Here is a 14991-nt window from a genome sequence, read left to right as displayed (position 1 = left end):
CCACTGCTAACGTCGATCGCAGGGCATCCCACTCTCACACCCTTGTGCAATTTAGAGTAGTGGCAACCCAGTGGTGACTGGTGAACACTAAAGAGGCTTATGAAGTTAAAGGGAGAACATGCTGAATCCAAATAGTACCAAGGAATGAGGAGTGAATCTAAGACACTAGGGCCAACCCTAATTAAATAAGACCAGACCAGAGAACACACTTGCACTTTGCATGAGTTTAGATGAGTGACTGGGTTGCGTTTCTGGATGTTGTTAATACATGGATTCCACTTTGCAGAGTTGTAACTTACATTTGTAGATGGAGTGATCAGCTGTGTTTATTTACAAGAGTTTTCCAAAGCACTTCCAAGCCCATTTGGTTACATTTGTTACAGAATATTCACATACTTCAATAACAGTAGACATAAAGTTTATTTTCTTTGTTTTCTGTTTTCAATTAAATACCCACACAGTTTACATAATCACCGAGTTTATAAATCACTGCTTTTTGTTTTTATTTTGCATTTCATCTTTGAAATTTAGTATGCACATTACAATAAATGTAGATGGTGTAAAGTGATTAAAGTGTGTTTTTTTCTTAGCACATAGACCACTACTCCCGAACTAAAGCTATTGCTGAGCGCATGGTCCTCATCGCCAACGGGAGATCTTTAAAAGGTATGGAAACTGAACCTGCTGTCTAAAGCTGATCCTGGCATTTGCTAGCAAGAAGAGAAAGCCATCTCTTTTTCCTCCACACATTACTGGTGTGTGTGTGTTCTGACAAGGTATTGTGATGAACTGCTGCTCTGGTAATGTGTAGTGTGCAACCGAATCCAGTTGGACCTACTAACACCAGTTTAAATTTAGAGTCAGCCTTCACAATAAGGCAACCGTACATTGGTGTATTTTATTTCTTTACATCTGTATATGTTAAAGCCAGAGACACATGAAAAATGCTTAGCACCCCTATAGCATCTAAAAAATTTACGAGGTATTGCCATATAGTTTAAAACATAAAATATGTAGTAGTATGAAAGCTACACAGATAGATTTTCTCCCATTTCTACTTACTTGTTGTACATTTCTGACACTCTCTGCAGTGGCTAATAATGCCAAAACACACTGTCCATAGTCAAGCGAGCTTTACATTATTATGGGCTTAGTGGCTTCCTTCTTAATCTGGCATTATGTTAGCTTAGCTTATGTTAGACAACAAATCTACTTGCCATGTTTATACCTACAATATTTATGCAAGCAGCTTATTGAATCTGAAGCTCGTAAAGAAAATGATCAGCTCAAACTTTTCAGAAAGCTGAACAGTTTATTTATTTATTTATTAGGGTTTTGGTTACATTCATGACAGGACAGGTAATTTCTGGGTACACAAGAGTCATCAGTTTAAGTTTTTAATGTCGAACACAGTCATGGACATTTTTGTATCTCCAATTATCCTGACTGCATGTCTTTTGACTGTGGGAAACCCACACAGACACACACAGAGACACACAGAGACACTACTTTACGAGTCGACTTAACTTTGCGGCTGTAATTGCCATCACTTTTACTGGGAGGTCTTCCACAAAATTTTGGATCGTGTCTGTGGGAGTTTGTCTCTATTTAATCACAAGAGCATAGCGAGGTCAGGCACTAACATTAGAAAAGAAGCACTCTATCAAGATTGGCATCGTTTACTAGGGCTGAGATCAAGGCCCTATACAGACCACTAGAGTTCCTTCACACCAAACTAGACAAAACATGTATTTATGGGCCATTCTTTGTAAACAGAGGAAAACAGGAACGAGGCATAGCAGTCTTATAGGCTAGGTCACCACACATACATACACTCACACACACACACACACACATATATGCACACATACTGTATATTCATATATTACGAGGGTTCTTCAAAAACTTTCAGCACTTTTTAAACTCTTTATTAAGAATTTCAAAAACATATTACATCACTTTTCTACATATTCACCTTCCAATGCATTTTTCCCAGCGTTGTACCAACTTGCCATCAGCAAAAAATGTTTTTGGTTAATTGTGTAGCCACTGATGTACTGCTGCTTTCACATCATCATCACATGAAAATCTTCTTGCCCTTAAAGCTTCTTTAAGCGGTCCAAATTAGATGTCACTAAATCCAGCCTCTGTCTCTCAGACACGACAAATTACTACTCCTCCCTCACCGCCCTCACCGTTTCCAACAAAAATATAAGTGTGGAAACTTTTTGAAGATCCCTCTTACATATATGTTTTGTGGAGTGACGAATCATGTTTCTCTATCTGGCAGTCTGTACAGACCACTGGAGTTCCCTCACACTAAATTAGACATTCTGTTGTCACCTGTGTGACCCAGTTGTATTTTTAGGATGAAAAAAGTCGTGTCTTTATGACAATTGGCTTTCTTTACAATGGAATCACTACTGAAATATATTTTTTTTCTATACTATTGTATTTTCTATACTATTTTTCTATTTACTATACTATCTTCTGTAGAATCTTTATGTGACAGATCCACAGCCTTGGATCCTCAGTGAAACATTACACCACCTCATTTCCATATTTAATTAAGAATAGTGTATAGTGTTCAATTCCAATATCAACATACACTATCTATCCACAGTTCCAGCTATTTATTCAATTAGTGAATACAGAAAAAGTAATTTGACGCTATGACTATACTGATATGTGCTGTAATCTCTCATCTCTGACGTGTCATCAAGGTGGCGGACTGCTCAGGACATGTGTATTACGCCCCTCGGGCATTTATGGCCCTGAAGAGAGGAGACACCTTCACAGAGTAATGGTAAGTAATAAGCCAGTCTCTCTATTTTGCTTTCCTTTATTTTCTGTTCATCTATCCTTACTTTCCTTCTGCTTTTGTATTTCACCTGTTTTGTGCCTTAATTACATATCTATTCATCTATTACTGTCCTATTTTTTCTCTCGTTGCTTTACTCTCCTTCTTCTCTCTCAGCGTGCTGATATTGAAACCTCGGCTGGCCTGATGTGTGCCGTCCTGTACAATATTAATGAACTGTGAGAAGCTTCAGTTACATTCCTGTTTCCCCTGGGACTTCCACTGACTTAAGACACACACATACACACACACCTCACACATGACTACCTTGCCTTATTTAGTTAGTGTGAGACAAGTTGGTAAAAGATGTGTCTAGATGAAGACTGGCAACAGTGGCATTTAAATTGATTGACAAGTCACACCAGAAATAAAAGGGACAGAATCAATTTTGTTTTACACATATGCACACCTTTACAGGTGAGCCAATATACGTACACTGATGAGCTAAAATATGAGGACCACTTCCCAAAATATAAATAGCAATGAATATTTTGTTCTGCTTGTTAGTGTTAAGGATATACTGTAATAATGTTGCGCTGATGGTAGTTACTTATAGTTCATGTGTGTAACGCGGCAGCCGTAAAGCCTGAGTGACTTGGTTAGGGACCAAATTGCTGTGGCCAGACGACAGGGTTGAAGTGTCTCTGAAACAGCAAAGAGTGCTCACAGGCAGCTGTGGTGAGTACATATCCACAGTGTTCTGAGGAAACCTTCGACAAGTTGCTGGGTGGCCAGTACTCAGGACATGAGGGCTATGGCTTTTGGTACAGACCAACAGAAGAGCTACTGTGGCTCAAATTGCAGATCATTTTAAAACTGATGATGATGTCACAACATAGTGCATCAAACTCTTACCGGTATAGGGATGGGTAGTTGTAGTCTCCAGTCTATGCTGTCTGTCCACTGTCGAAAGCACCTACAATGAGCATGCAGGCTTTGGAACTATATGACAAATCCTGTTTTCTTCAAGATCAAGTGAATGCTCAGGCCACAATCATGTGCCCCACATCTGCAGAAGAACCAACACCAGGATGCACTGTAGGGCGATCCACCTCACAACGTACAGAAGTTAAAGGACTCAGCTTTTTAATTTAATGGTACCAGATACCACAGGACTCTTTCAGATTTCTTATGGAGTCTATGCCTTTGTGGGTTTTGACAGCATAATAGGCAGGTGCTGCTAATGTTTTAGCTTATCATTGTACAGTGCTGTTATAAATAAGTGCTCTATTTCTGATTGTCTCTGATTGCATAATTAAAAAAAAAGGGAAGGCTGAATGATAAATCTTTGACTCATTAGACCATTAAAACACTATTCCAAAAGACTTGGGATCATTAAGGTGATTTTTTGGCAAATGTGAAATTAGCCTTTAGGTTTCTTTTGTTAGAAGTGGTTACACTTTGCAACTTTCCAATATATGCCATTTTTGTACAGTCTCTTTAATGGTCAAATCATAAACACTATCTAAGCAAGGCCTTAACACACGTCTAGTTGGTGTTGGACAACATTTTCCTTTAAATCAATAAAATAATATGTTAAAATTGTCTTTGTTCTAGAGAGATAGATAGGTAGGTAGGTAGGTAGGTCTAACACATTTGTTATTTTTTCTTTGTATATTTTTCTTTTTACTTTACTCTTTACTTTTTCTTTTATTCCTTTTTTTTTTTTTTACTTTGTCTTTATTGTCCTTTATTGTTCCTTTCTTTGCTGTTAGGTAAATGTGGAAAGCAGGTTATTCAATTTTAGTTTTGGAGACCCTAATGCCAGGATGAACTGGGTGCATGTGGATAATCTGGTGATGGCACATCAGCTGGCAGCAGAGAGCCTGACACCAGAAAAAGGCTGTGTGGCAGTAAGTAGGGACTTTGAAATTATGAGTATAAATGATTGTTTTGCATTCTTATTCCCACCAGTAACTGTATAATACCTTGTTTCAGAATGGACAAGCCTATTTTATTAACGATGGAGAATCTGTGAATGTTTTTGATTGGATGACACCACTGGTGAGTAACAGCATTGTGTATTCACAATAACATAATTTTTTTGTTTGTTTTAACTGGTATGTGCTGTAAATTATGTGTATGTGAGTGTTTTTCTTCTCTCTGAATAGTTTGAGAGTCTAGGCTATAGCCGACCACGGATTCGTCTCCCAGTTTCCCTTGTCTACTCAGCAGGTTGGATGTTACAGTCATTACAACATCAATGATATTCAGTTTAAAGCATTCTCAGATCTAAACAGCATGAATTAAAAAAAAAGTGATATGTAACAAGTTTGCAGTATTGTGGTAAATTCAGGTAGACTCATTATATTTGATTACACTATTACAGACTGATCTGAATTTTTCATTCTTTTCTTTGTTGCAGCATTTTTAATGGAACTGTTGCACTTGGCTTTGAGGCCAATCGTGAAGGTTCCTCTGCTTTTCACCAGAAATGAGGTAAATATGCTACTAATTATTTTGCATTTTTATTACATTCTGTTTATAAAACTGTTCATCATAGTACAACCTGAAAAGCAAGATTGAGGTAGCATGGGTTAGGGTTCCAGCTTATGTAATACCCTAAACTTCACACCCCAAACCAGGGGCAATAATATTTTACATTTTACAAAAGTGTTACAGGCCTTGCTCAGGGGTTGAACAGTGGCAACATGGTGGTGGCGAAATCACCTACCTTTTGATCAATAGTCCAGTACCTTAACAGCTAAGCTACCACTCCCCCAAAAATATGGTGGTACACACTTTGCTTCTATAATAATCTCTACTCTTTTGCAAAGGTTGTTCAATAGATCTGGAACATGACTGTGGGTAATAACCTCAATTAAGCAATGAGAGCATTAATGAGGTTGACTGATGCTGGTTGATAAGAATTGGCCTGGAACTGGAACACAATTCTCTAAAATATATACTCATTTTACTACCAACATTCCTTTTTTGCATGATCGTAGACTTGATTTTTATGATCCTATTATCAACGTGAGGCTAAATTACAAACTTCATTACCAGAAAAGTTGATATCTTTTAAAGAATGCAATAAATACAAAAAACTTTGTTTCATTTCTCTTAAATCTTTATTTAATTGACAAAAATGTTTTGGCTGACAGACTTAATTGTATCTTGTAAGTATAAACATATTTTGAATTCGATACCTGCAACATTCTAAAAAGATGGGACGGGGCAAAATAGAGTGAAACGTTTCTAGCTTATTCAAATGACACAGTTTAGAAACATTCCACAATAAGCAGGCTCATTGCTCTTTGCTAGTCTTTGCAAGCAAATATGGGTATTGGCTCACCACTTTGTGCAAGACACAGTGAATTGTCAATCAGTTCAAAAACAACATGTCTTAATACAAAATTGCACATAATTTAGGTCTTTTACTGTCTACTGTACATAATATTGTGAAAAGATTCAGGAAATTCAGATAAATCTCATTATGTGTAGGGCAAGTCCAAAAACCACTGTTCTTTATACTTTGGAAAACCATTGTCACTTAAAACAGTCTGAAACCTGAAACTGTTATGCATGGAGAAAGTCATATATCATTACTATGCAAAAATGCCACAGAGTATGCAGACTGCAGCTTGTCTCAAAAGTTCAGACAGACAGTGGAAGCGTGCTGTGGTCAGATGAGTCCATGTTACAGCTTATTTTGAGGAAATGGGTGTTGAGTTTTCCATGCCAAAGATAAAATATACAATCCAGACTGTTATCAGCAAAAGGTGCAAAAGCCAACATTTGTCATGGTATGGAGGTGCATCAGTGCCCAGTGTTGTGATGCATCATACATTTTCTATAGAGGACAGATCTAGACAGCAGACAGGTCAGTCAAACACTTTTTATCCACTGTTTATCCCTTTTTATCTTTGGCAGTGAGAACATTTCTCCCAGAAACAAGATGAAATGTGGGCTCATCTGGTCACAACAGCACACGTTTCTACTGTCTTTCAGTCCATCTGAGAGGAGTTCTGGCCCAGAGTTTTAGGTTGCATTTCCTAATATAGCGGCAGGCTGTTTTCTGAAGTACTTCCAAGCTCATGCTTATATATTTATTCTCTTGCAATGCCTGAGCTGCCTAAGGGCTCGAAGGTCACGTACATTAAACAGTGGTTTCTGGCCCTGCCCTTTGAAAGAAGCATAACCCAGACTTTTGGCCAGTAAAACGGAGGATTATTTTTACACCATATGAAAGGCATTTTGTTTGTATTTGTCTGTCCACTAGATGGTGCCACATAACATCTTTCAGACTCTTTTATTAACAGCCTTATCTTGGTCAGGGTTCTCGTGGGTCTGTACAGTGGTTGCAAGTCAGGGGTTTATTCTTGATGCCTGTTCATTACAGGGTGACACACACTTACTTACTCATGTCTCACTCACAATTAGGAGCCATTAGGTAGCCAATCAACCTTGTGCATGTTTTGAGAGGTGGGACTCTGTGGAAAACCCTGTGACCAAACGCAACAGTTTAAACCAGGTTCTTAGGACCCATTCTTTACCCATCCATTAAATCACACCATGGGTCAATTTAAAGTAGCCAGGCTACTTTTACATGTTTTTGGACATGCTTCCAAATTTGTGGCAGCAGTAAGGTACTCTCTCTCTTTTTCTGGGTGGCTCGGTGGGTAGCCATGTCACATCACAGCAAGAAGGTCCTGGGTTCAATTCCCAGGTGGAGCCATCCCGGTCCTTTCAGTCTGGAGTTTGCATGTTCTCCCCATGTAGGTTTTCTTCCGGTAGCTACGGTTTTCTCCCACAGTCCAAAGACGTGCAAGTGAGGAGAATTGGAGATACAAAATCTTGTGTAAGCAGTAACTACCTGTCCTGTCATGGATGTAATCAAAGTGTGTAAAACATGACATTAAAATCCTAATAATAAACTAAACTCTCTTTTTCTCGCTCTCCTAAAAAACATATTCTAAAATGGTCTGTGAGTGAGTATATTTTGAGACCCCAAGAATGGTTTGTTGTTTAAAATGTATTTCTGCCTTGCTTCCAGTGTTTGTAAGTGGTGCCTGATCAGTTATGACCCTAACCAGGATAAATACATTTATGTAATTACATTATCCGTTATTGATATTGGACTCTACGTGTAAAACTGTGGTGCTTGTGGTTCTGGTTTTTAAAGGGTAATTGGTTATGTGCCTACCTATGTGAGTATAAATGTGTAATAGTAGGTGGGTGGGGATCGGACTGACACCAAACCTAATGGAAAGTTTCCATGCTGATACCTAATCTGTATGCAGTAAGAGGATAGAGGTGCTGGGGGCGTTCTGGTGTGCCAATGCCGCACGTCTGGTTAATGGAAAAGTAATGGCACATAAATGGACTTCATCAGAGCTGTTAGTGAACGTGACCTGTGTAGAATCTGATCTGATAGCAATGAGACCAGAGTCAGACAGATTCACATCCAGCTCTCAGCACCGAGTGAGCCAGATCATGACCTGATCCAGATCATGACCTGATCCAGATCTCAGAGATACACTATATGGCCAAAAGTACATGGACACCATAATTAATGAATTTAGATGTTTCAGCCACAGCTATTGCTAAGAGGTTTTAAAAAATTAACCATGTAACCTTATGTAATTGATACCAGCTTTGTGGCAATAGTTTAAAGAAGGCTTGTAAGTGTTTTCTTATTGCTTTGGCCCTGTGCACTACTAGGCAAGATCCAAAAATATATTACTCTAGTAACCTGCACGAGCCCTGACCTCAACCCTACTGAGCACCATGGCTAATAAAATGGAACATAGACTGCTGGCCAAATGTGTTAGTCTTCCAATTTTAACAAGAAAGAATGTGTTTTAAATCTCAACAGCTTAAATCTAGAAGAAAATTAATTTTAGAGCTCAAATGTGGAAAATAAACAGCTATATTTTAAGTATTCAGTCAGAACCTAAGACATTTAAAGTAGATTCAGGGGCTGAATACTTTTCAAATGGTACTATATCTGCTCCGTGGCAGTCTTTGAGGAACTTTTCTGTTAATAGAGGGTTTGTGTGAGATGGTCTGGGGTCTTCACTACCTTTTGCCCACCATGACCCTGAATATGATGAAGCGGACAAGGGTAAAGGATAAAACAGACAATACATGAATGAATGAATGTTTAGCAAGGCTGCTGTGTGTCTCACAGACACATTGCACAAATGGCTGGTATATAACATATATCATCTAAGACAAGAAGTCCCACACTTTGGTTCGTGCAAGCTGTAGCATGTCACAGGTTTGTGTTTTTTCTGGCTCGTACGTACATGTTTTTCAGCCATAAGGGTTTAATGTTATGTAATTACTTAGGTTTATTAAATCTGGCAACACAGCAAAGAAACACTAAGCAATGTCTGTGATGAATGTGAATTTTGTTTTAGGAAAATATAATTGAACATTTATTGCATTCAGCAGACGCTTTTATCCAAAAAATTTTTTAAATTGGGATCAAACACAATCCAAGCAAGGTTCATGACCTTGCTTAAGAGCCCAACACTGGTAACCAAGCAGAGGTGGGACTAGAAACAGCAGACTAGGTTTAAATCACTTGTTTATTAAATCAGAATCAGAATCAGAATCAGAATCAGAATCGGGCTTTATTGGCCAAGTATGCTCACACATACAAGGAATTTGCTTTTGGTTACACAGATGCTTGCAGTGCACGAAAAATACAATACAGACAATCTTATTCACACAGCTCACTCTCTCTCTAACACACACATTCATACCTGTAAACATAGAAAACATTGTAAACATTTAGCATGTGCAATTTACATTGTAATTTTAAAAAGGTGCAGTTTTGTGCAATATAAAAACTATAGAAAATATAAAAATATATAAATATGAAATGCAAGTAAAGGTGAAAATCCTGTGTATGCCATTACATAAATGAAATAGGTAGTTTTTGATGTGCAAGTGTCCCGAGTATTAACAGTACAGTAGTGTTCAATTGTTCATGAGCGTAATGGAGTTTGGATAAAAGCTTCTCTGTAGCCTGGTCGTTCGGGTCTTCATGTGGCTGAAGCGTCGGCCTGATGGAAGGCACCGTAACAGGTGATGACCAGGGTGAGACGGGTCAGTGATGATTTTCTCTGCACGCTTCCTGGTTCTGGAGGCATGCAGGTCCAGCAGTGTGGGCAGCTTTACACCGATGGTCCTCTCTGCAGACTTGATGATGCGCTGCAGTCTCTTGGTGTCATGTTTTGTGATAGCGCTGCCCCACACTGTGATGGATGTGGTGACGATGGACTCTATGATGGCTGTGTAGAACTGCACCATCAGCTCTTGGGGTAGGTTGAACTTCCTCAGCTGGTACAGAAAGTACATCCTCTGTTGAGCCCTCTTGATGATGGAGTTGATGTTGCTGTCCCACTTCAGGTCCTTGGAGATCGTTGTGCCCAGGAACTTGTAGGACTCCACAGCCATCACAGTCCTGTCTAGGATGGTGAGTGCTGGCAGGGTTGGGGGTCTCCTCCTGAAGTCCACGGTCATCTCCACTGTTTTTGCTGTGTTCAGCTCCAGATTGTTCTGACTGCTCCATATGTCTAGCAATATAATTGAAACTTATACATGGTAAGGTTTAAGCTACATAGAGAAAGATATAGAGGGAGGGTCAGTGTATGTAAGCTTTTCAGGGGTTGGACCATGCTAAGAAAAGCTTTTGTTATTGACAAATAGGGGCAGTTGTAGCCTAGTGGTTAAGATGCTGGCCTAGTTATCAGAAGGCTGCTGGTTCAAGTCCCATCACTGCCAGGTTACCACTGTTGGGCTCTTGAGCAAGGCCTTTAACCATCAGTTGCTTAGACTATATACTGTATACTTGCTTTGGATAAAAATGTCTGCTGAATGCTAAAAATATAAATACATATGAAATAGATAACATGATTAAATATTATATTGGTACCTTTTGACTTCCTAACCAAGAATTCCTAAAACCTTATTATTAGTAGTAAGCCAAGTTGGTCAGGACAGTAGTACCTCATGGTCTATGATTAAAAATATCTATACAGTATATGTAAGACTATTTAAACTATACCTGTACTGAGAAAAGAATAGAAACATTTGCTTAAAAATAATCTGTGGGCAGTAGACATTCATGCAAAGCATAGATCATGATTTGCATTTACTGGTGTTAGCTAATATAGCTTTAAGTACTGTAGGCATCGTTCATCCTTTATATAGACAGGAATTTGTTGTTCTATGCTACCACCATAGTTGGTAAGAAAATATACATAACTCTTTTACTGACACAAACCCTGAACCAATAAGAAATGTAAAAAAAGAATGACATAATGAGTCGACTTATTTCTTCATGTGGGTGGATTTATGTTTGAACGAAGCCAAAGGACAGTATGTGCAGCCATTTGGTAGAAGTCTAAAAGGCAGCAAATATGAACTGATTTCACAGGACCACATGCTCTTCATGGTGCCGACACTCTTTTGGCCCTATGCCCCCATACATACTGCTAACACCTTTTAATAGGTGTTTCATAACCACAAACATGAAGCGAAGGATATTTCCATCGTTTTCTTAACCACAAGATTTGAACATCATTAAGGTCATGGTAAGCTTTCAGAGTCCAGATTGTGAAGTGTTTTCCACCTCCATTCTAACTGATGGATTTTTTTTGTTGAAGAATGCTCCAAAACAAACCATTCAGAACTATAATCAGCATTCCAAAGAGTCAAAAATAGCCACATATTGTATTATGGTCTTGACATTAATATACTTTATATTTTATATACCTATATACCTATAGTTTTAATTATTCTTTATCCACCACTGTAATTTTTTAGGGAAATTCACTCAAAAGAGGCCCTGAATATTCTATTGTAACAGAACCTTTACCTTTAGGATGAAGCAATCTAAATAAAAAAATACACTACATACCATGACGTATGTGTAATCGATTGCATTACATATGATGTTGGAAGTGATCTTCATTTTCTGCCAGACACATTTCGACGCAGTGCTCTATGTTCCTGAACGTATCGGCAAGCATATTGGGGCTGCAAATGGAGGTTAAACATTCATCGCTCGGATGCAGGGGCATCCCGGCCTGTTCGATATACTGAGGAGCACATTGCGTTCAGATTGCTTTATAATAATAATAATAATAAATTTTATTTATAGGCGCCTTTCAGGACTCTCAAGGTCACCGTACATAAAAGAATAAACATACAAACAGCATAAAACAGCAATAAAACAGGGAAAGAATTTTAAAAATATATATAGTCAAGAGAACAAGCTAAAGACTGTATGCTGTCCTAAACAAGTAAGTTTTGAGGCGTGATTTAAAAATGTCTAGAGAGTCAATATTACGAATGTCTGGTGGGAGGGAGTTCCAGAGACGGGGAGCCGAACGGCTAAAAGCTCTAGACCCCATGGTAGTCAGACGGGCTGGAGGGACAATAAGACTAATGGATAAGGAAGATCTAAGGGTCCGGCTGGGTCTATTTATATGAAGGAGCTTGGTGAGATATGGAGGAGCAAGATGATGGATAGCCTTAAAAGTGAGCAGTATAAGTTTATAGTCAATGCGAAATTTAACAGGGAGCCAGTGGAGCTGTTGAAGAACGGGGGTGATGTGATGAATGGATGGGGTTCTAGAAATGACACGGGCAGCAGCATTCTGAACTAGTTGTAGCTTATGGAGGGACTTGAGGGGGAGACCAAACAGAAGAGAATTGCAATAGTCCAAACGGGATGTGACCAGGGAGTGGACCAGAATGGCAGTATTGTCAGGAGTGAGGGAAGGACGGAGACGGTTAATATGACGAATATAAAAGTATGCAGACCGAGTGATGTTATTTATGTGAGTTTGGAAAGACAAAGTGCTATCAAGGACGACACCCAGACTCTTTACCTGAAGGGAGGGGGAAACAAGAGTGTTGTCAATGGAAATTGAGAAACTGTCTACTTTAGCAAGGACAGATTTAGAACCAATGAGAAGAACCTCTGTTTTATCACTATTGAGTTTGAGAAAATTAGAGGAAAACCAAGACTTGACTTCCTGTAAGCAATTGCAGAGGGAGGAGGGAGGGAGGGTAGAAGTAGGTTTGCTAGAAAGGTAGAGCTGGGTGTCGTCTGCATAACAATGAAACTGGATATTATACTTATGGAAAATATGACCTAAAGGAAGAAGGTAAATGATGAAAAGAATAGGACCTAGAACCGAACCTTGAGGAACACCAGTAGTGAGGGGAGATGGTTGGGATGTAAATGTCTTTAATTGAATAAACTGAGTGCGATCAGAGAGATATGAGGTGAACCAGTCCAGAGGTATGTTGGAAAAACCAATGGCTGATAGTCTATGGAGGAGAATAGAATGGGAGATGGTATCAAATGCTGCACTCAGATCAAGGAGAATGAGTATGGATAAAAAACCTGAGTCTGCTGCAGTCAAAAGGTCATTTGTTATTTTGAGGAGAGCTGTTTCTGTACTATGATAGGGACGAAAACCAGATTGAAACTGCTCATAAAGGTGATTATTGGAGAGGTGAGAATGTACCTGAGAAGCAACTGTCTTTTCAAGGATTTTTGAAAGAAAAGGCAGATTAGAGATGGGACGAAGGTTATTGAAGTTGTTAGGATCTAGACCGGGTTTCTTTAAAATAGGGGTGACTGAGGCAGACTTTAATGACAAAGGGACAGATCCAGAGGTGAGGGAGGAGTGAATAATGGCAGTTATCAGAGGCAATATAGCAGGTAAACTTGCTTTGACCAGGGGTGTTGGGAAAGGATCAAGTTGAGAAGTGGAAGATTTTGATTTCTGGATGAGATTAGATATATCAGAGATAGTGGGAAGGTGAAAAGTAGTAAATGGATGAATAAGAGGGACCGACACTGGGGAAAATACGGTACAAGAAGTAACAGGAAGCAATTGCTGGTGTATCAGATCTATTTTAGTATTGAAAAATGACATTAACAAATTGCAATGATCGACAGAATAGAAGTGTGAAGGTAAAGAGTCAGGTGGGCGAAGAGTGGAAGTGACCAGAGAAAACAGGGCCCGTGTGTTTCCATCACCAGCTCTAATTAATTGGGAATAGTACTGGGATTTTGCTGTGTGAAGATTATCTTTATATAGAAGAAGATGGTTATGATATAGCTCCTTGTGTATTATAAGGCCAGTTTTCCTAAAGAGACGTTCCAGCTGGTGTCCTGTAGTTTTAAGCTGACGTAGATGGGGTAAAAACCAAGGAGCTGAATGGGTGAAAGAAACAGTCCGGGTTTTTAATGGAGCAAGTGAGTCCAGTAGAGAATGAAGTCCAGTGTTATAGTGACAAACCAAATCATCAGTAGTGGCTGAAAGACTAAGGTTAGGAAAACTGTCAATACCTGATAAAAGAGAAGTTAGATTAATATTTTTAATATTACGATATGTAATGTCACGTAGTGGTCTACTTTTAGATAGAATCATATTGATATTGAATGAAATTAACAAGTGATCAGAGACAGGGAGATCAGTGGCAGTACAGTTGCGGGGAGTTACACCAGAACAGCAGACTAAATCCAAGGTATGTCCTTTAGAGTGTGTTGGAAAGTTGATATGTTGTTGAAATCCAAAACTGTCCAAGCAAGATATAAAATCCTTAGTAGTAATGTGATTAACATTGTCCATATGTATGTTAAAATCACCAAGCACAATGATGTTAGGAAAATGTAAACAGAGCAATGTGAGAAATGCTGAAAAGTCATTTATAAAATCCTTATTGGGCTTGGGAGAACGATAAATAGTGGCCAGAACAGTAGGTTTTGGTCCATACAACTGTATGGCTGCTACTTCAAATGTATGGTAGACAGGTAGAGTGAGAGTGGAGGCTTTCAACTGCTCACGGTAAAGTATCGCGAGACCTCCTCCACGACCAGTGACACGCGGCTGACAGATGTAAACAAACCCAGTCGGCGTTAGCTCGTTCAGCTGGGCGAAGTCACCGGATTGTTGCCACGTCTCTGTAAGACAAAGAAAGTCAAACTTACGGTCGAGGAGGATGTCCCGGAGAAGAAGGCTTTTACCCGTGAGAGACCGAGTGTTGAAAAGCCCGACATTAACTACACAACGGTCCGAGGATGCAATGATGTTAGCCGACCTGGCTACTCTGACTAAGACAGCACAGTCCACTTTCCTGCCAGAATTTCTCCG

The 14991-nt window shown here is 39.1% G+C and overlaps 1 protein-coding gene across 5 annotated transcripts in view; it reads left to right on the top strand.

Moving 5' to 3' along the window:
- Positions 1–14991, top strand: part of sdr42e2 (short chain dehydrogenase/reductase family 42E, member 2) — a 31712-nt gene that overhangs the window by 13777 nt on the left and 2944 nt on the right. The window contains exons 6-13 of one of the 5 annotated variants that reach the window (XR_010015414.1): positions 591–666; positions 2724–2806; positions 4576–4713; positions 4799–4864; positions 4972–5035; positions 5226–5299; positions 10012–10134; positions 10223–11716. Coding sequence is in view for 4 of the 5 variants with exons in the window: in XM_063015928.1 (XP_062871998.1) it covers positions 591–666; positions 2724–2806; positions 4576–4713; positions 4799–4864; positions 4972–5035; positions 5226–5299; positions 7487–7582 (597 nt within the window). In the remaining variant the exon portion in view is untranslated. Of the gene's footprint in view, positions 1–590; positions 667–2723; positions 2807–4575; positions 4714–4798; positions 4865–4971; positions 5036–5225; positions 5300–7486; positions 7749–10011; positions 11717–14991 lie in introns of those variants that run through there. The other 4 variants (XM_063015943.1, XM_063015935.1, XM_063015928.1 and 1 more) reach the window with 4 other exon arrangements.

The sequence above is a fragment of the Trichomycterus rosablanca genome, chromosome 2, assembly GCF_030014385.1.
Source record: "Trichomycterus rosablanca isolate fTriRos1 chromosome 2, fTriRos1.hap1, whole genome shotgun sequence".
NCBI classification, from domain to species: Eukaryota; Metazoa; Chordata; class Actinopteri; order Siluriformes; family Trichomycteridae; genus Trichomycterus; species Trichomycterus rosablanca.
This window is presented reverse-complemented; position numbering and strand designations above follow the sequence as displayed.